The sequence below is a fragment of the Ctenopharyngodon idella genome, chromosome 3 (genome assembly GCF_019924925.1).
Source record: "Ctenopharyngodon idella isolate HZGC_01 chromosome 3, HZGC01, whole genome shotgun sequence".
Classification (NCBI taxonomy): domain Eukaryota; kingdom Metazoa; phylum Chordata; class Actinopteri; order Cypriniformes; family Xenocyprididae; genus Ctenopharyngodon; species Ctenopharyngodon idella.
Genome location: NC_067222.1, coordinates 14,682,558 through 14,704,681, shown reverse-complemented (window position 1 = coordinate 14,704,681; position 22,124 = coordinate 14,682,558). Strand labels below are relative to the sequence as shown.

General features: G+C 37.6%; 3 protein-coding genes across 19 annotated transcripts in view; 2 read left to right on the top strand and 1 right to left on the bottom strand.

The window, feature by feature from the left end:
* Positions 1 to 22,124, bottom strand: part of LOC127508049 (uncharacterized) — a 422,397-nt gene that overhangs the window by 181,584 nt on the left and 218,689 nt on the right. The gene's annotated exons all lie outside the window — the stretch shown is intronic.
* LOC127508054 (60 kDa lysophospholipase-like) overlaps positions 1 to 22,124 on the top strand; it is a 213,023-nt gene that overhangs the window by 32,287 nt on the left and 158,612 nt on the right. For 5 of the 6 annotated variants that reach the window (XM_051885618.1, XM_051885623.1, XM_051885620.1 and 2 more), the window contains 9 exons: positions 90 to 202; positions 1,336 to 1,521; positions 4,645 to 4,758; positions 5,188 to 5,307; positions 6,316 to 6,420; positions 6,682 to 6,845; positions 7,481 to 7,558; positions 8,259 to 8,312; positions 10,543 to 13,353. In XM_051885618.1, the coding sequence (XP_051741578.1) occupies positions 90 to 202; positions 1,336 to 1,521; positions 4,645 to 4,758; positions 5,188 to 5,307; positions 6,316 to 6,420; positions 6,682 to 6,845; positions 7,481 to 7,558; positions 8,259 to 8,265 (887 nt within the window). In that variant the 3' untranslated portion in view covers positions 8,266 to 8,312; positions 10,543 to 13,353. Of the gene's footprint in view, positions 1 to 89; positions 203 to 1,335; positions 1,522 to 4,644; positions 4,759 to 5,187; positions 5,308 to 6,315; positions 6,421 to 6,681; positions 6,846 to 7,480; positions 7,559 to 8,258; positions 8,313 to 10,542; positions 16,080 to 22,124 lie in introns of all 6 variants that reach the window. The other variant, XM_051885619.1, reaches the window with a different exon arrangement.
* LOC127508059 (SLAM family member 5-like) overlaps positions 1 to 22,124 on the top strand; it is a 242,511-nt gene that overhangs the window by 90,516 nt on the left and 129,871 nt on the right. The gene's annotated exons all lie outside the window — the stretch shown is intronic.

Here is a 22,124-nt window from a genome sequence, read left to right as displayed (position 1 = left end):
CATTGCAACTCCCTTTTTAGTGATGATGCAGTGTTATTTCTTTTATTCAGACGTGTAGTTTTGAGTATGTTTTATGTTTTACTCTTTAGTTAACTGGGACATTGTGTGGCGAGCCAATACAACTGCCAGATTCACTGTCAACACACAACTGAACCGTAATGTGGGTCTCCTGCGACTCTTCCCAGGAATCACTGCTGATAAAGTAAGGCCATGTGGCAGACATGTTCACAAGACCCTAAAGGCCAAGTCAAGTCAAGTCTCAAGTCTTTGTTCTATTTTTAGCAACAGTTCTTTCACTTAGTTATTAATAGTGTTTTGAAATATCAAAACTGATTTCTACTTTAATATGTCTAATAAAGCACACAAAGTATTACTTAAATCATTCATTTAATTTTTATTCACAATAAAAAAACTATTAATTTCACACTAAATTTAATAACATTACTATTTGGAATTCAGGGACAACAGTCACCACGAGAAAATACGGGTAATAAAACCCGTGTATAAACCATAGACTGTAAAAAAAGATGGACGAAAGCCCATTCACTCTCTTCCATTGTAGTAAGTGAAGCTGCCAGTGTGCCAATATAGCGCTGACATCTGGAGTCTCAAGTCTGTGCAGTAGTGAGTGTGAAGTGGAGCCACGATATCAAGGTCCCACCCACAACTCATCATGTCGGTGTGAACCAAGCGGCAACCCCCAGTTTCATCCCCCAGTTGAAGCCAATACGGAAGTGACTTAAGTGTCTTTGCCGCTATAGAATTGGCTGCGATTAGCCGCTGTGTGTCTCTCATTGAAAATGAACTATGATGACTCACGCTTTCCATAGTTTCCATGAAACTACTGCCTTTATGTCGACAAGGTACTACTGGCCCAATTTATGAGCGGAATTCTCCCAATTTTCCCAATGCTACTGTATGTTGTTCATTTATATAACAGCACCTTTCCAATGGATGAACAATATGTGTGCCTTCAGATGCGTCACGCACAATATAATAATGCTGGCACATATTGACAGAGAATGAATGAATTAAGAATGAATAGAAAAATGTTGTGTTTCATCCTGTCATGTGGGATAGTAAAGAGAGAACATAATCGGAAATGCTGTACCAAAATGACACGTGTTTTACGTGTCTTTAAGTCCAAGTCAAGTCTCTGGTCAGTTGTTCACAAGTCCAAGTCAAGTCGCAAGTAATTATTTATTTATTTATTTATTCTTTTGCGACTTAAGTATTTTTTTTTTTTTTTTTTACAATTTTAATTAAATAATGAAACCAAGTTTCATTTTTGGCTGAACTTTTAGAATGTTTAAATGAGATCCATTTTCTCATCAGGTCAAGGCCTTCTTGCAGCCTCCTATGGCTGGGATCGTATTGGAGACCTACGGCAGCGGTAACGCCCCTGACAATGACACCGAGCTGCTGGATGAGATCCGTAAAGCGACAGAGAGAGGTCTCATCATGATCAACTGCACCCAGTGCCTCCGGGGCACGGTCACAACCTCATACGCCACTGGCCAGGTATGGGAGTTTGCTTAAAGGCACAATATGTAAATTCAAATATCCAAAAATTTAAATATTTAAAATATCCAAAAAAACACTAGAACAATGTTACATATTTTATATACGTGTGTACTTGCATTATCCCAAATGTTTCCAACAATATTCAAATCCAAAGAAATCAGCAGAGGTGGAAGTAACGAATTACAACTACTCACCTTACTGTAATTAAGTAGTTTTTTCAGGTTTTTGTACTTTTTTGAGTACATTTTTTTAATCTGTAATTTTACTTGTACTTAAGTACAAATTAAGCTTAGTAATCTACTTCGCTACTTGTAAAATCACATTCCGTTACCGAGTATGCCTACAATTTGAATTAATATTGAAATCTTTGACCAGCATATCGGTAGCCAATAAAGTTATCCGATCGTAAACGGACCAATGAAAACCCTGATATTTTACCAGCGGAGCGTTCTCATTCTCTCATCTCCCCGACAGCAAGTTTGACCAAAGAGAATAAGATGCGTCACTCTTATTGTTTTGAATGAGAGAAAGTGCAACGCGCAATATGGCGGAATAAGTCCCGCCATCTAAATAAGAGCCAATCGCCGATTGGTAAAGTCATCGAATCACCGCAGCAGCCGTTAGAAGCTCCGGTTCCTATAGAAACAGTCAGACGCGCGCCTCCGAAATGAGACGCGAGACGTGCATTTAGGTGTGCGCATTAGCTTGATCTAGCCTGAAAAATACCGTTTTTTTTGTCATGATTCGAGCGTTTAGAAACAAAATTTATGAGACAGTTGTTGTCAGATTTCATTGGTGATTTCAAATATGAAATTAAATCGAAAGCTTGGCAAACAGCTTTGGAGAATTTGATGTTTCCCCATTCAAAGAGATAGGAGCTGCACTTGAATGCCCGAGAGGCGTTTCAAAGATGGCCGCCGAGTGAAATGACTTGTCTTAAAGGGACTTTGGTTTGACACACACCCGCCTCCTCCTGCTGTCACTCATTTCAGTTACAACGCAGGATTGCAGGTATTGCGCATAATTTTAATCATACCCACAGGTTTCAATGGTGTATTTTAATAACAAATGTCGAGAGCGCATTATTGTAACGCGAGAGCACATTCATGTAATGGCAGAAAACGACGCGAGCTCTCAATATACAAGTGAACTGCCTCTCCTCTCACTCAGATGAGTGCGCGCTCTGTGTAGTGTGCAATCGCGAATCTCTCCGTGCTCTTAAATTAAACGTTGTCAAAAGTTATCAAACAATCAGAATACACTTCCAGCCCTGACCAATGAAAGTGCTGCAGGAAATCTTATTGGCTATAAGTGAAATGCACCAGAAAGTCTCAACAAAGGTGGATCTTTTATTTCTTTACAATGTAAATGTATGTTTCAGAATGGGGCATTTGTATGATTTGTACATATAAATAAGCTAGTTTGTCTAACTGCATCACTACATACAGATATTACAGGTCAAACCATTCTGATGTTCTTTTTATCTAAATAAACAACATATTATATGGCTCTTAAAGGGTTTGTTCACCCAAAAAATGAAATTTCTGTCATTAATTACTCACCCTCATGTCATTCTAAACCCGTAAGACCTTCGTTCATCTTAAGAACACAAATGAAGATATTTTTGATGAAATCCGAGAGCTTTCTAACCCCAGACTGCAACGTAATGGCCCAGAAAGATAGTAAAGACATTGTTAAAATAGCCCATGTGACTACAGTGGTTCAACCTTAAAGTTATAAAATGACCAGAATACTTTTTGTGTGAACAAAAAAAAAAAAATGACTTTATTAAACAATTTCCTCTCTCTGTGTCACTCTCTGACGCTGTTCATGTGAGCACCACGATACATGCGTGTGATGCTGACGCAGAATCCGGCCAATAATGAACCGATGTTCTGACGTAGAACCTGGAAGTGCTGCACTGTGTTTACTACGTCAACAGTGTCAGAGACTGACATGGAAAAGAAGAAATTGTTGAATAAAGTGGGTTTTTTTGTTTATTTTGTGCACAAAAAGTATTCTGGTCACTTCATAACATTAAGGTTAAATCACTGTAGTCACATGAACTATTTTAACGATGTTTTTACTACCTTTCTGGGCCATAAAAAGTGGTAATAACGTTGCAGTCTATGGAGGGTCAGAAAGCGCTCAGATTTCATCAAAAAGATCTTAATTTGTGTTCTGAAGATGAACGAAGGACTTAGGAGTTTGAAACAAGATGAGGGTGAGTAATTAATGACAGAATTTTCATTTTTGGGTGAAACTAACCCTTTAAGTTACAGGGCATATAAAAATCTTTCCACCACTGGAAATCAGCTATTTGAACCAGTGTAATGTTCCGTGTCACTACGTTGTCTGTCAACGACATCATATCCGCATTACCCTCGATTTCCAGTTTTACTTCCGTAGAAACCCGCTTTAGTATATTATGTGTTTTATTAGACAGGTGAGCAACTGTTTGGATACTTTTTAATCGACAGAAGGCTACTCATTGTTATATAGCTCAACACGGTTAGTCTTATTGTTTGAATCGCTTGTTTTCTTGATTTACCGCAAGTATAACATGTTTGTACCACGCCTCTGAGACAATGCTATTTTGTCAATTGGCTAACATAGCCACAGTAACAGTAATACAGCATTTTCTCCATCTCCATCATATAATATTATATAATCAGATAACATAACTTTCAACACACTTAAATGTATTTTAGTATGATTGTTTTGACCAAGTAAAACAGTGCTGCATTACCCTGATTAAATTCAATTTTAATTTGTCAAGTAAAGTGACCTATATGATTAGTAAATCAGAACTCACATCTATTTCATTAGAATGAAATAAAATAATGTTAATTTAAGTGATCAAATGGAACTGTAACAAAGTTCGGGGAAGAAGGAGGCGAACATTTAACTTAATTTTAATCGTAGCTTTTAATAGATTGCTTTCCATCAGCTGTGGAGGTGAAGACAACAACTCCCATGATTCCACACTCATTCACTGCCTCATCAAGCTACGCCTTTGTTTTGAATAAGTGACCTCTAGCAGCGAAAATTACACATTGTGCCTTTAAAGGCCTTATGTGGGGGTATTCCAGCAGTGTGTAATTTAATATTCCCTCTCAGGCTCTGAGTGATGCCGGTTTGGTCGCTGGGTTTGATATGACCACAGAAGCCGCTCTTTCAAAACTCTCCTATGTGCTGGAAAAACAAGACCTCAGTCCAGAAGAGAAGAAGGAGGTATGGAAAATGTCTCTTAAAAAATACATTTAAACCACATTTGGGTCAATAACATACACATTACCTGTTACGATCACCAGCTGGAGTGCCCTTGAGGGCCACCAGGGGGCACTCCACTCCATCACAGACTGTTACCATCCCATCTACATTCCCCAGCATCCTTTGCCCCATATCAGCACTGATTGTCTGCAGCTGTTTCTCATTAGCTTGTTCGCCATGTCTATAAAAAGCCTGGTTCATGCACTTACTCTTCGCAAAGCATTGTAAGTTTTATCATTTCTTTTTGTTGTTGATGATATTTTAAGAGATTTATTGACCTTGATTTGACCTTGTCTTTTTTTTTTTTTTTTTTTTTTGCATGTTACTTGATTTGATAATAATTATTACCCATTTTAAATAACCTAATCAAACATGTTATTTGTTCATAAGATGCTGTGTCGTAATCTGCGTGGTGAGATGACCGCTGATCTGGACGGAGCAAAGCTTTCTCTCCGCGACAGCCGCTTTATTCAGATCTTGGCCAAGTCCCTCAACGTTAGCTGTAACGAGGTAATGTAACCTGCACTTTTTCTGTTTCTAACTTTGTTTTGTAATTTAAACAAACAGGGGTGTGTGATTATTAATGAACAAAAAAATAAAAATAAATAAATGAAATCCCAATTTTTCTTATTCATTGAATAAATGTAAAAATTTGACATAAAACATCATGCATACGTCTAATAAGGTTGGAAAAACATGCATGTATAAAAGTCCATTTAAAATCAATTTAAATGTAAAAATTCATTTTTGTCACTGCTGTGAACTTCCCACTGCACAGAATATGAAGAATATTTTTGGGATAGCTGTCCATGACAGTCCTAACCAGCCAAGATACAAAAGCAGATGCAGTGACCTGTTAAATGGGTCATTGAATCATTCACTCGTTCAAAATCACTGAATCATTTTGTAATGAAACTGCTGTGTTTCGTACAGTGTACATGAGGAGCTTTCGCACCGGAGGAAAGTTTTCATAGTTATAACTTTTGGAAGTACTGGCTTTTCTTCGCACCGCAGGAATGATTTTAGTTCTAGGAACTCCTTTTGGGGGGACTAAATTAGCTCCTACTTCAGAGTAAGGTCGAACCCAGCACGATAGGAATTACCAGTGACGTAAGTGTATGCTGATTGGCTGAACGCATGCCATACTGTACATACTTACTCCACGGATTACATATACTTTTACTCCCTAACATACAGAAAGCTAATGTTAGCATTTACCTGTCGCCTTTGTCTGCAGCATCGTGTTCTTCTCTTAGACTCAATGATATGTAGCACTGAAAGTTGTATGAGATTTCGTCTCTTAGCCCTCCTTTTTGCTCTTTTAGGTCGCATAACTTATATGTACGTCTACATAATAAAATGGCTCTAGGGGAAGATTCAGTTCAGGGATCACCCTGGTGGCTAGTTCCTATAACTGAGTTCCTATAACTACCTGGTGTGAAAGCCCCTATATAGTGTACACTCGTACTCAGGTTTGGTGCCCTGTATTTTAATGTAAACTATGATGATGTGATGAAGCATTCACAGGAGCTTGACGCCATACGAGATGCACTAACTCCCACTCTGGTCTGCGGTGCTGCTAAGATCGGAGACACTGACACTTTAAAGGCCATAAGGGAAATGGTAAGATATTGATACCTGTTTGGACACCCATTTTTGAAGATTAACACTACCTGTAAAAAGCAGAATCAAATAAATGCAGCCTATTCCAAACTTTTTACAGTTTGTGATAGTGTATGCCTGCAACTTTTTTGTTATTGAATATTTTTTATTATATTAAAAATGGTCCAGGAGCATGCAGACATGTCAGCTGTGCTGGTTTCCAGTATTAAATGCAGTTTAGCAAATCAAGATACTGGTTATGATTCATATCTTTCTATATAGGGCTCTGACTTGAACATGGCAGACTATGATGGCCGCTCTCCTCTCCACGTCGCTGCATGTGAGGGGCATCTGAATGTGGTGGAGTATCTGCTAAATGAAGGGGCTGATGTCGATGCTAAAGATCGCTTTGGTGATACACCACTTCACAATGCTGAACGCTTCAGGTAGTACTGGTTTAAGTGTCCAAATGCTTTTTGGGTCCACAAAAAGTAATTGCCATAATTTCAAAGTTTTGACTTAACTATTTGCTGTGTAATTTATACAGACAGTCTTTAAGGCGATCTAGACCACTGGTTTTAAACTGGAGGTTGCAAACCATCAATGAGTCACAGCAAGTCTGTTCTGATGCAACTCGCCAAATAATCATTCATAGTTAGCATTGCATTTACTCACACTCATTCCAAAACAATAGCTTTGCACTAATTCAGAGACAAAACTAATTTGTGACTTGACTATAAACATAAAATTGCATCTTAGGAAGATAGAAGTTCGTTTGAGTAATATTAATTTGAAACCCAGTACTTGTATTTAAAAGTGTGATCAAATATTTTGTTTAAAAAAAATCCACTTGTTCTATCCTTCGTGGCAGAGGGACAGAAGGACGCATTAGTAAGCCTCATTCAAAGGAGCCTTCATATTGAGATAACCTTTGTCACGCTGCTGACACATTTGGCCTTCGAAAGATGCAGCCTCTGATTTGGGACACAGCTAATATGACCTTCTTTCTTCCATTATACACAACAGGTGACCTGTAAGGTGAAGTCAATTAAACACATGTGACATTTTTCTATGTCTGTAGGCATGAGGACGTTGTAGAATTGCTGAGGAGGAATCGAGGTCATTTTTCCCAGGATGACATGGTTGATGCTGGAAGCAGGTCTCATTTACATACACACATATACAGAATACAGAAAAAAATAATTTCATGCCTTCAGTGACATTTTATTCTTATAACTGTATGAATGGAGATACTAGAGATTATTTGATGCATTCAGTGTTGCATTGGCTATAAAGAAGATGCTTCCTGTAAACCAGGAGTGTCCAAACTCAGTCCTGGAGGGCCACTGTCCTGCAGAGTTTAGCTCCAACTTGCCTCAACACACCTGCCTGGAAGTTTCTAGCATGCCAAGTGAGATCTTAGCTGTGTTTTACCCTCATTCACTATTCCCTACATTACTCCACTAATATATAGTATATTTGAAGCAGTGAATGAAAACGAGTGAGCGAATTCGGACACTGAGTGCACCGGAAGGGAGATGTGGCAATTCATTCGGCATGACCCTCACAATGAATTGAGTACATCAGTTGTACACTCATTATTGCAGTGCATTATGGGATTGAAGGAGTGCACTCAATAACATCCACTGTGGTTTCGGAGACCACTACACATGTCTGTCCCCTCGACTAGTGTCTTATTTTAAGGGTATAGGGGACAATTTCGGGCACAGCCCTTGATTAACTGGTTTAGGTGTGTTTGATTGGGGTTGGAGCTAAACTTTGCAGGACAGTGGCCCTCCAGGAGCAGGATTGGACACCCCTGCTGTAAACTTTTATTAATGGGCTTTTCTCACATTTAGCCACTAGACGTGAGGAGGATGAGTTCTTAAAACAGGCGGCTCAGTACCAAACAGGTAGGTAACAAAATCTTATCTAATATAATATATATATATATATATATATATATATATATATATATATATATATATATATATATATATATATATATATAATATAACACTATATTGCCAAAAGTATTGGGACACCCCCTCAAATAATTGAATTCAGGTGTTCCAATCACTTCCATGGCCAAAGGTGTATAAAATCAAGCACCTAGGCATACAGACTGCTTCTACAAACATTTGTGAAAGAATGGGTCGCTCTCAGGAGCTCAGTGAATTCAAGCGTGGTACCGTGATAGGTTGCCACTTGTGCAATAAGTCCATTCGTGAAATTTCCTCACTACTAAATATTCCACGGTCAACTGTTAGTGGTATCATAACAAAGTGGAAGCAATTGGGAACAACAGCAACTCAGTCATGAAGTGGTAGGCCACGTGAAATCACAGAGCGGGGTCAGCGCATGCTGAGGCACACAGTGCGCAGAAGTCGCCAACTTTCTGCAGAGTCAGTATCTACAGACCTTCGTGTGGCCTTCAGATTAGCTCAAGAACAGTGCGTAGAGAGCTTCATGGAATGGGTTTCCATGGCCGAGCAGCTGCATCCAAGCCTTACATCACCAAGTGCAATGCAAAGCGTCGGATGCAGTGGTGTAAAGCACACTGCCACTGGACTCCAGAGCAGTGGAGACGTGTTCTCTGGAGTGACCAATCACGCTTCTCTGTCTGGCAATGGTGGAGGAGATTATGGTGTGGGGTTGTTTTTCAGGGGTTGGGCTTGACCCTTAGTTCCAGTGAAAGGAACTCTTAATGCTTCAGCATACCAAGACATTTTGGACAATTTCATGCTCCCAACTTTGTGTGAACAGTTTGGGGATGGCCCCTTCCTGTTCTAACATGACTGCGCACCAGTGCACAAAGCAAGGTCCATAAAGACATGGATGAGCGAGTTTGGTGTGGAGGAACTTGACTGTCCTGCACAGAGTCCTGACCTCAACCCGATAGAACACCTTTGGGGTGAATTAGAGCGGAGACTGTGAGCCAGGCCTTCTCGCCAACATCACTGCCTGACCTCACAAATGTGCTTCTAGAAGAATGGTCAAAAATTCCCATAAACACACTCCTAAACCTTGTGGAAAGCCTTCCCAAAAGAGTTTGTTATAGCTGCAAAGGGTGGGCCAACTCCATATTAAACACTACGGATTAAGAATGGGATGTTATTAAAGTTCATGTGCACGTAAAGGTGTCCCAAAACTTTTGGCAATATAGTGTATATGTATGTATATATGGGTCACTGAAATGTCACTCTTTTTTCCATATCTAGTAATGTATTCAAAAAGAGTAAATTACATAAAAAATGTAACATTTCATGTAAATGTATTTTTCCATTTGATTATTCCATTTTTACTTGAATGCTGCTTTTAGGTATACCTACTGTGCCTGGAAATGTTAAAGCAGTTTATTTAATTTGCATCTATTGTTATTTTTTTCTATGCTGATGTTATCATTGCCTTCTGCAATAAAAATAAATGATTAAAGGAAAACAATTCAAAATAAATGTTATTTACAAAGGTGGATGTGTGAAATAGTGCAAGAATATGGATGTAGTATTGAGTAAGCTCATTCAACAGCATTTGTAGCAATTTAATTTTACAAACTAATCTCTATTGTTTATATACATTTAATTAATAATTATATAATTATAATAATAATTAATTGTAATTAATAACAAAAAAAAAAAAAACTGCAAAAAAAGCTTAGAGATCTGGGCCCGTATTTATCAAGCCTCTGAGAATTACTCACAAGAACACTGCTAAGAATTGACTCAAGAGTAAAAAAATTCTTGGCTCAGAGCTGCGCTTAAAAGTTAGTTATCAAGCATCTCAAGTAATTTAAGTGAAGTGTAGGATTAAATCTTAAGTGTCAGTCTTAGAGATGATTCACGACACTTTGCTGTGCCACAAATGGGATTTTGGATGATTGTGAAGTGAAATCTGAAAGGTGAATATTGATTATTGAATTTTTAATTTGTGTGAAATGTTTGAAATTGAAATATTCACAGCTTAAATATACAACCATGTTGAATTTCAGCCTGCATTAAAATGCAAGCATGGTTAATGCAATGCATTTGTTTTCAATTAGTGCAATTCAACAAGCTTTTTTGTTTCAAAAACATTTGGCATTAATTTTCTTCCACACACAATGTCATTTTCTGCAAAGATTCTCAGTAGATCTTTTTCTTCAAGTCTTGCTTTCAGACCCTGAATATTCCAGGAGAGAACTTTGAATTCTGATGCTGAACTAGAAGACGTCTGAAGACCCTCAAGCTTGTGCCAGGCTGCGGCCTTGACTTTCCATCCACCAAAGATCCTCTGACTCCAACTAATTCTCTCTCATCAACACAACATCAGCGTAAGATCAACGGGAGCCTCCACAAACTGCATCAGGACAGTTTATTTCAAATGGGTGAGACATGCAAGTATCAAACTTAAGTCTCATTATTTGATACATTAAAGGCACACTATATAAGTTTTCGCCACCAGAGGTCACATTTTCAAAACAATTACAAAGGTGAAGCTTGATGATGCTATGAAGGAGAGATGTTGATTTCACCATACAGAGAAGTATGAAATTCACAAATCATGTTCACGGATGAAGTAATGAATTGTTTTTGTATTACCTGTATGTTTGATCACACTATTTTATGTCATCGTAATAAATTCACTGCAAGGAATGTGAAATTTAATGCTATATTGCTCTGTTACTGATATGTGACTATTTGGCAAATGATTTGGTTGGTTAATAATAAATAATGCATATTAATATATATAATAATGCATATTTGCTTACCTGTCTATTAAAACATGCGAGAGCGGAGTCTCTGTCAAGTCCAAGTTTGCTGCGAAGTTCTCCTTCATCTCAAATGCCATGCCGCCGATACTGATCCTTGTTTTATTTTTCCGTTTGTGCCAAAGCCTGCTTGTCTCAGTTGATCTCATTAGCAGCTTACGTATAGCAGCCCATTGAAACGGCCGCTAATGAGGCATCTATGTATATCTATCTCTATGGCTTCTACAAGTGGAAGGTGAGGATAGCTCTGAATAACGTCAATTCGATTTCAATTTTCAGATTTGATTCTCGATTATTTTTTATTTGTTTTTTTTTTTTTTTAAATACAATAAATTTTCACTGGCCCCACCACAAAAAAAATAATGAATAAAATAGTTATTTTTTGTTGTTGTTGTTTTTGACCCATGTATAGCCCACCTATATTGTAATGAATAAGGTTATGACACCCAATATTTTAGATACCAGTGAAATTTAACAATTCTTGATTCCATTTAAGACAGCTAAAACTACTAATATAAATTTCAAAGATTATTAAAGACAAGTAAACTGTCATTAATAAAAAAAAATAAATAAATAAGTAATTAAACCACAAGCAATAGCACAAATAAACACTATATAATCTTCACTGTACAAAATAAATAAAGGTTAATCCTTATTAAAGTTACAAAAACATTATTTAGTGAAGATCGGAGTGATTTTCTCTTTAGTTTGATTAACATTAAAACACAGACAGCTTCTGGAATTTTAGGTGTCTGTCACTTTAAAACTAATGCACTGAGACATACAATCAGGGGCGATTCTAGGGTCAGAGCTTTAGGGGTGCTGAGCACCCAATGAGCCCCACTGCCACCACCCACCCTCTTTTCACACAAAAACAAAAAATATGTTACAAAAAGTAAATGTAATATAGGCTACTTAATGCCAATAAGTTAGTATAGGAGTATGAGTAGTTACTGTTTTGCTTGCCACTATTCACTATATGTCAATTTATTGTTGTTGTTTCCTCACCTGGTTCTTCCTGCATGCTCTCCCTTTCCCTTTCTCCTTCTCCATCTCCCTCTCTTTCCCTTGGCACTGACAATCATACACAAATATATTGTAGGCAGGAGAGTTGAGGTCAGTTTGTCATGTCACAAAAATGTTTGGAGACCATTTACAGATTCTAAGGATATGATCAAAAGGCACACAGAGGCGTGTCATTTAAAATGTCTTTATTATTATTATTATTGGGCTTAGAAACTTTTTTAAATGACAAATTCCTTTCACAAGAGAAGCTGTATTCTCCATTGTGGGTTTGAAATAAATAAAAAAATTAAAAGCAGGGGACCATTGCCTAGATAAGTAATTTGATACAACAGCTGGTTTGCATTATCTGTTACTTTAGCTTGCTTAACACTTTTCAGAAGAACAAAAAAACAAAAACAAAAACAAGACAGAGGTCATTATGGACTGTCCCTAGTCTCTCACCTGAATCTGTCTTTTTTCTTTTAAAGAACTGTCCTATGTCCATTGCTCACTGGCAGGCCACACGCACACACACACACACACACACACACACACACACACAGACACAGAGAGAGAGAGAGAGTAATGCTAGGAGTTGAGGAGTTAAGCCTGGTTCAGGTTAAATCCTCTGTGTGTGAGGAATGAATAAATACAGCAAAAGAAAAACATTAAACTTTCTTTTATTGTCTAGTTTGATAGTAAGCCACAACTGAAAAATAACAGATGTAAATCTAGAAATGAATAACAATTCATTTAAAAAGCCACAGTGAGTGTTTTCACACATACTGCTGGTATACAGTGATATGTCGTTTGTTTTCACTCTGGTCCAAACGCCAGGAGTGTTTACATGACTCCCGATTGTTAAAATGAGTATCAAACTAACGATAAACTTTAACAACAGAGACACACGTACGCACTACACAGGTACGCAGTTTATTTGTCGCGCTGCTGTTTTTGTTTCACGCTCTAGCAGTTAATAAACAGAACTGCAGGCGTCTTGCGGAAGAACATTGTAACCGACGCTACTTCTCTCCGTGTATGACTATGGACGAGTCACCCAGGTCCTGTGCTACTCCACAGCGGCGGCGACCCGCTGGACTAAAATAGTCCGAAAATAAACACTTATTATAGGTGTACCATGGTGATTCAGGATACTGACTCCAGTACTCACCGATATGGTTTCGGAATCGGAACAACTCTAGGTAAAAGGAAATAAGTGTGAGACACAGCTTTGGAGCAACTTAGTTGATTCACAACACTACAGGTGCTGGTCATATAATTAGAATATCATCAAAAAGTTGATTTATTTCACTAATTCCATTCAAAAAGTGAAACTTGTATATTATATTCATTCATTACACACAGACTGATATATTTCAAATGTTTATTTCTTTTAATTTTGATGATTATAACTGACAACTAAGGAAAATCCCAAATTCAGTATCTCAGAAAATTAGAATATTACTAATGACCAATACAAAGAAAGTATTTTTTAGAAATCTTGGCCAACTGAAAAGTATGAACATGAAAAGTATGAGCATGTACAGCACTCATTACTTAGTTGGGGCTCCTTTTGCCTGAATTACTGCAGCAATGCGGCATGGCATGGAGTCGATCAGTCTGTGGCACTGCTCAGGTGTTATTAGAGCCCAGGTTGCTCTGATAGTGGCCTTCAGCTCTTCTGCATTGTTGGGTCTGGCATATCGCATCTTCCTCTTCACAATACCCCATAGATTTTCTATGGGGTTAAGGTCAGGTGAGTTTGCTGGCCAATTAAGAACAGGGATACCATGGTCCTTAAACCAGGTACTGGTAGCTTTGGCACTGTTTGCAGGTGCCAAGTCCTGTTGGAAAATGAAATCTGCATCTCCATAAAGTTGGTCAGCAGCAGGAAGCATGAAGTGCTCTAAAACTTCCTGGTATACGGCTACGTTGACCTTGGACCTCAGAAAACACAGTGGACCAACACCAGCAGATGACATGGCACCCCAAACCATCACTGACCGTGGAAACTTTACACTGGACCTCAAGCAATGTGGATTGTGTGCCTCTCCTCTCTTCCTCCAGACTCTGGGACCTTGATTTCCAAAGGAAATGCAAAATTTACTTTCATCAGAGAACATAACTTTGGACCACTCAGCAGCAGTCCAGTCCTTTTTGTCTTTAGCCCAGGCGAGACGCTTCTGACGCTGTCTGTTGTTCAAGAGTGGCTTGACACGACAGCTGAAACCCATGTCTTGCATACGTCTGTGCGTAGTGGTTCTTGAAGCACTGACTCCAGCTGCAGTCCACTCTTTGTGAATCTCCCCCACATTTTTGAATGGGTTTTGTTTCACAATCCTCTCCAGGGTGCGGTTATCCCTATTGCTTGTACACTTTTTTCTACCACATCTTTTCCTTCCCTTCACCTCTCTATTAATGTGCTTGGACACAGAGCTCTGTGAACAGCCAGCCTCTTTTGCAATGACCTTTTGTGTCTTGCCCTCCTTGTGCAAGGTGTCAATGGTCGTCTTTTGGACAACTGTCAAGTCAGCAGTCTTCCCCATGATTGTGTAGCCTACAGAACTAGACTGAGAGACCATTTAAAGGCCTTTGCAGGTGTTTTGAGTTAATTAGCTGATTAGAGTGTGGCACCAGGTGTCTTCAATATTGAACTTTTTCACAATATTCTAATTTTCTGAGATACTGAATTTGGGATTTTCCTTAGTTGTCAGTTATAATCATCAAAATTAAAAGAAATAAACATTTGAAATATATCAGTCTGTGTGTAATGAATGAATATAATATACAAGTTTCACTTTTTGAATGGAATTAGTGAAATAAATCAACTTTTTGATGATATTCTAATTATATGACCAGCACCTGTATATAACGGGTTCTCACTCTGCGTGTTTCGCGCTGGATGACGGTCGTGCTGAGCGGTGCGGGTACAGAGGAGAAGAAGAAGAAGAGAAGAGGATGACACCATTTGCTAAGGGGGATATTTTCATTTTCATCCTTAACACATACATTTTAAACCACAAAAACATCTCTACTGCTTACCGTAACCGTAACTGACTGTGTTTACCGAGATACTCGTAAAGGCGGAGATTTTGAGATAAATTTGTGTAAATTTGTCCAAATTTGTCCGTTTAGACGCAATGACAGGTAAAAGAGAATTAATTTTCTTATTTGCACGCTGTCGGAGGCGCGCAGCTCTGAGCTCTTCGGGTGTGTGTGACGCGCACACAAAACTTGTCACAGCGCGCGCGAGTTCTCTTTCACTTGAATGCTTATGTTGGCAAAGCTTGAAAACGCGTGCAAATGATAAACTTTAATGGCCATGCAGCGCTGGCTCGATCGGGAAACCGACAGTTCCTTCAGCTGTCCGGAATGTCTTTCACGCTGAAAGGCGCAGCTGCATCCGCCACTGAATGAATGACACCGGCCCTGCTGTGATAAATAAGAGGATGACATCTAGTGGAGAAGTCTAATAAGATTAACGTCAATCAGATATTATGTCCAATGTTTGCGTAAATATGAAAAAAATCGATACGTGGCTTTTGAAAATCGATATCGTATCGACCGCGTTTTAAAAAAACGATTAATCGAAAAATTGTTTTTTTTTTTTTTTTTTTGCACAGCCCTAATTAACAAATCCTTGGGAACTTTTGGGATAATGTAAGTACACAACTTGATGAAATATTTCACACTGTGCAAGTGGTTTTGGGATGTTTTATTACAAAAAATCTTACATCGTAAAAGCGATCATATTCCAATTTTGAGGACCCTTCAATGGCTGCCTATTAAATTCAGAATTGATTTTAAAATCCTTTTATTTGTTTATAAATCTCTACGTAATCTCGCCCCAATCTATTTATCTGAATTGCTGCAACCATATACTCCATCTTTGTATATACTTGTGGAATAATCTGCCTTTAGAAATCAGGTTAGCTCTTTCCCTGACTACTTTTAAGTCTCTCCTAAAAACGTACTTGTTTTCCATGGATTATAATTAATCTTCTTCTGTGGTTCTTGCCGTGTTTTTATGCTGTTAAGTGTCTATACCTTGTTTTATTTATTTATTTATTTTTTTAAACTGTGTTTTAGCTGTGTTGTTGATTCTATATCTTTTACTTCTTTCAGAAGCTCTGTACAGCACTTTGGTCAGTTGTGTGACTGTTTTATTAGTGCAGATATAAATAAACTGAACTTGAACTTACATATTGTGCCTTTAATCGTCCCTGCCCCTTTTAAAGAAGGGCGTGTTAAACTAAGAAAATGATGGTTTGCTCAAGGCTGTTGATCTGCTGAATTTTAAACAATGTTATAACTTCTTGCTTTCCTGTATTCTGCTTCAGCTCTCTTTCCCTTGGTAAACTGTATGCATGTGTGTGAGTGTTAGAGTAGTTTCAGTGTTTAGTTAATAAAGTCTTGTTCGTGTCACACGTAAAGTTGTCCGTGTTTCATGCTCATATACTGGAGTCCCTAATCATGCAGATTTTGACTACATGCTCTCGGGCAGGGGTGGGCAAACTCGGTCCTGGAGGGCCGCTGTCCCTGCAGAGTTCAGCTGCAGCCCTGATAAAACTCACCTGTGTGTAATCCTGAAGATCTTGATTAGCTGGTTCAGGTGTGTTTGATTAGGGCTGGAGCAAAACTCTGCAGGACAGCGGCCCTCCAGGACTGAGTTTGCCCACCCCTGCTCTAGGGGATCCAAATATTTATATGAGTTATAATTAGCTCAACGGAAATATGAATAATTAATTTGCTACACTAAGCAAATAATATATTTTTTTTTTATCACAATTTACAGAAAACATTCAGTGTGTCTTTTTTATTCAATAAAGACAATCATCTGAATCTACTTGACTCATCTTTAATGAACTCCTACACACATCTCACATGTGGTTACCCTCGGCTGTGTTCCCCTTCAGCTCCCTACTACAACAAAATATACAACAATTGTTCCTATTGTCACATCCTTTCTCTCTTTGTTTAATATTTATTTTTAATACAGAACTAATGTTCCCAACAAAACTCTTAATTTCTGTTACAGAAAAAAAAAACAAAAAAAAAAAACAATCTAACTATCAACTAAAGAACGCAATAGTTATGTTGACCTACTGTTGATACAAGTTGGTGCTGCAAAATCCCAGAGGGTTATCATTGGAATTTGCATTCATCCCAGGCTAACATTGAGGTTAAATTTGTGTAGCCCATAAATTCTCATAAATACTCTATAGGCGTTTATTCTATGTAGTTTTCATAACACTGGATATTCTACTAATTCATACTTTTCTACTAATCCATACTTCTAATACGTGGCCTAATAATTAATTTATTTAGCAATTACATAGGCTAGCTATAGAGTTTTGTGCTAATTGCCAGTATTGCTCTTTCAGCCAGCTTTAGTTTTGCTTATCTGTTAACTTTTCAGAAGCCTATAACGGAGTGTCTGTTTACAATAAGTGCAAATAGCGTCCTTTGTTGACACACTCTTTAGCTCCAATGTCTGGATGGGCCACTCAAGTTTAAAAAGGGACAGATGTAATTCACTGTATTCAGTGGCGCAACAATAGCATGTAGGGTTTCAGATTTTGGCTTTTACAGCGATCGCTGCGGGGTCGAATCAGCATTTTGCCGAGCTCACCCAATAATAGAGCTCACTCCTATTTTCTCATCATATACATTTTCAATAAAATGAAAATCATGTTCAAAAAGTGGAAATAAAATGTGAACAAGAGTTTAGTAATTTTAAAAGTGTTCATTGAGTAGTGGAGGGGTTTTATTCTCCCAATAAGGCAGCATCCATTTAATAATTTTAATCAATATAATCACACTCTATGATATTATTGCATCCTGTACAAAAATACTGGGGTACAAATAAAATCTGCCAATACAATGTAGCCTACAGCATCTAAATACTATTTACATATCTTGCAAAGAACTGATAGGCTACTTTTACATGGTGTCAATATATCGCTATTTTCATCTAGTATAAATAGAATATCGTGAAAATGTTTCTATTGTCACTTAGTATAAATAGGATGTATCGGTATTTTCACTTAGTGTAAATAGCATCTACAGTAGGGGTGTCAAACTCATTTTAGTTTGAGGGCCGGACTGGAAATAAATTAACCATATGCGGGCCGGATTAGCTTCTTCTTATAATAACCTTAGTGCGCTGCATTAATATGAAACATATGAACAACAAATTAATTTGTAAGAAAACTGTATTTTTTTTTTTTTTTTTTTTACAGTGAAAAGACTATTTTTTTTTAAATGATTTTTTATTTAATATTTTTTATTAGCATTTTTTATTTTGATTTTTCATGGCCAATTTCAATTTTTATAAGAAGCAAATCGTCTGATTCTGATACTGGTTGCAGATTTTTTTAAAGCAAATTTATTTGTTGTTTATTTTTTTCACAGGACTATCTGGCCTTAAAAAAATATGTATAGCTCTTTGATATTAGAGGCAAACACTGGCATTTAGATATTAGAGGCATTTTTATCATAATCCCAACAACGATGTTATGCACATGAGCATGAGCAGTTGTTTTTAATTTAAATTACTGAATAATTTCAAGATTAACAGCAAAAACTAGGTCTGGTCTGACTTTAGCTTTGTGAAATTATGCTAAAACAAAATCAGCAGACGGACTGAATGAAAATGGAACAGCAGTGATATAGCGTTTCCATGGTTACCGCTATACACACAGCAGCGCTTTTCGATAACTATAGGCTAATACTACTACTTTATATGGAGATAAGAGGAAAAGCCATCGAAAGTTTTATCAATACAGTTCCTTCCAGAGATACATTCATATCAATCCCACTGTAATATTTATTTTATTCTCCCTATTTTTCGCGAACAGTGAGCTTGTGCATGGTACAGTATTTCCTCTGCTGGCGGGTCTGTTCTCTTTGTGTCCGTATTCAGCGTGTTGAAGTCCTGTTTACATACTTCGTAAATACACAGATGAAATTTTGGGAAATTATTACAAAGCAGTTTGTTTGCAAGCCCGGAATAAAAACGTTTTTGGCCCCTGGACTAGCGCATATCTATGTTTTATTATAGTTCAAATCAGATTGGACACCGGGCCGTAAGTTTGACACCCCTGATATACATCTATTTGCACTGTAAATTGTTTTATTTACTATGGGCTACACAAATTTAACCTCAATGTTAGCCTGGGAAGAATGCAAATTCCAATGATAACCCTCTGGGATTTTGCAGCACCAACTTGTATCAACAGTAGGTCAACATAACTATTGCGATCTTTAGTTGATTCCCTGTCTTATTCTGCCCTCTAGTGGCTATTATCGAACGAGAACATGCTGCTAACGCTGCCCAATAAATACTTTTAATGTTATTAAACACTCGTTAGGCAGGTTATTTGCACTTTTAGAACATTGTTTTCCTTTTAATTGAAAATAAATGCCTTTTTTGATATGTGAAGTGTAACTAGAGAAGAGCGAACTCGGCAAAAGGCGGATTCGAAACCGCGGCGATCGCAGTAAAAGCTTGAATTGCGATCCAATACATTAGCGCTGTGCCACTGAAGATGTTGATGTGCTTTTCTTCTTTATCATACTTGATAGACAATGAAGAGTTATTATGTTGAAATAACGACTTAATATCTTGAAATAACGAGATAAGTTTTTTTTTTCTCCCAACCAAGTTTTTTTTTTTTCACCATGCGGTTCAGGGCTTCCGTATTTTATAACATCTATATAGTTATTTCACATTTCCATCACAATAGTTCTACATATCTTTCGTTTCCTTTTCTTTTTTCCATGTGACAGTTTTACACCCTTTTCATCTTTTAATTGTTGAGGTTTCTTTACTAAACGTCCTGCTTTTGTGAAAACAGATGGGACTGTACAGCGCTTTACATCTCATTCTCCATATTGCTGGTGAGTTGTGACTGAACGTCAGCGGTTTCTGCGTTTCTTTGTTTCACTACCTTTTGTTTTGTTTGGTTAGAGTCTCTAGGGGTCATTCCATGCTCCCTTTGGAGATGTTCCCTGTTTCTCTTTTTAACCCCTCCAGAATCCAGCTGGACACTGTAGGATCTCGAGTCGATGGGCTTCTCCCCTGTGCACTTTCTCCAGATCTTTTGAGGCTCAAATGCTTGTATTCTCACAGAGTCACCTTGTTTTAGTGTGTCTGAGTCTCTGGCGGTTCTGTTAAAGTTTGTTGGTGTTCATACTGTGACGAGATTCAGTGTGTCAAAAAATCTGAAAACACATGAGAGGATCCACAGCAGAGAGAAGTGCGGAAAGAGTTTCACTATTAAAAGTCACCTGAAGAAACACATGAAGATCCATGCAGTGGAGAAACCACATCACCACAGTCTGAGATCACAGTATGTATTAATAATAAATGAATATATATATATATATATATATATATATATATATATATATATATATATATATATATAACACAGAGTTTTTCATTTCAAAAGCATTTCAAAATTCAGTTTATATTTCTAACAAAAATGGTGAGAAGTGGTGAAAAAACTGAGCTACCACTAAATCCAAACATTATCATTTCTAACTTTCTCTCCCTATGTGGTGATGTGTACATCTCTAAAACCTGACACATGGACAATACTCAAACTAAATAGAAATATAATACAAATATATGAATGCACATAATAATAATAATTTGCTGTCAGTTGGTATCAGTCTGTTTGTGAGCCACCAAGTGGCAGTTTTATGTAACTTCAGCAGCTCTGTGACCAAAATCATGTCTCTTATTGGTTTGTCAGTATTTTTCAGAGTGCAGTGAAGAGATTACATCACTTCTGTAAAAACAATGAATGACACATCAGTTACTGTTGTTGTTTTCATAAAAGTACATTTACTCGTTTTACATGTAGGTATATTTTAGTCAGAGTTATCGCTCTTCGTCTGCTGGAGCTCATTCTGTAAAGTTGAACAGAGACTCACTCGCTCTCAGGACAAGCATTTAAAGGGTTAGTTCACACAAAAATGAAATTTCTGTCATTAATTACTCACCCTCATGTCGTTCCACACCTGTAAGATCTTTGTTCATCTTCAGAACACAAATCAAGATATTTTTGATGAAATCTGAGCAGTATCTGATTCATCAGAGACAGCAATATAATCAACACTTTCAAGGTCCAGAAAGGTACTAAAGACATTGTTAAAACAGTCACGTGACTGCAGTGGTTCAACCTTAATGTTGTGAAGAGACAAGAATACTTTTTGTGCACAAAAATAACGACTTTATTCAACAATATCTTCTCTTCTGTCTTTCCCATGTTGTTTACGTCCGCTTCCAGATTCTACATCAGAACTCTGACTCATTATTGGCCAAAGCTGGTCACATGATCAGCACGATGTGTGTGATGCTGACGCAAGAGCCGACCAATAATGAGTCGACGTTCTGACGTAGAACCTGCAGCGCTGGACGTAAACAACATACCTCTTGGATTTCATCAAAAATATCTTAATTTGTGTTCTGAAGATGAATTAAGGTCTTATGGATGTGGAACAACATGAGGGTGAGTAATAAATGATTGAATTTTCATTTTAGGGTGAACTAAGTCCTTTTCAGATTTAATCTCAAGAGTTCCATGACAGTTTTATAAGTATTTGCAGATTCATCATAAGTATACGTTACGGATAAGCACTTTTGTGACTCTCACTGGAGTCTAGGATAGAGATGATTCTGATGAAGGAAAAGTGAGCACCGTTAGACCATCATGATTCTCCCCTGACTCACTGAAAGATGTGTGGCAAACAGAGCTTGAGTGTAACTTTGATGAAGACCAGTGGTGCTCTATATAAGATTGTTTTTACCTCAATATCCTTTAACAAAATTACAGGACGGACTTATAAATTCCTCACCTCACTTTGTCAGAGTAAAATGTATCCACATGTATCACAGATAGGTGGATCAATTATGCACATCTTCTGGGAATGTAGAAAACAAACATTTTTGGGAAGAGGTTCG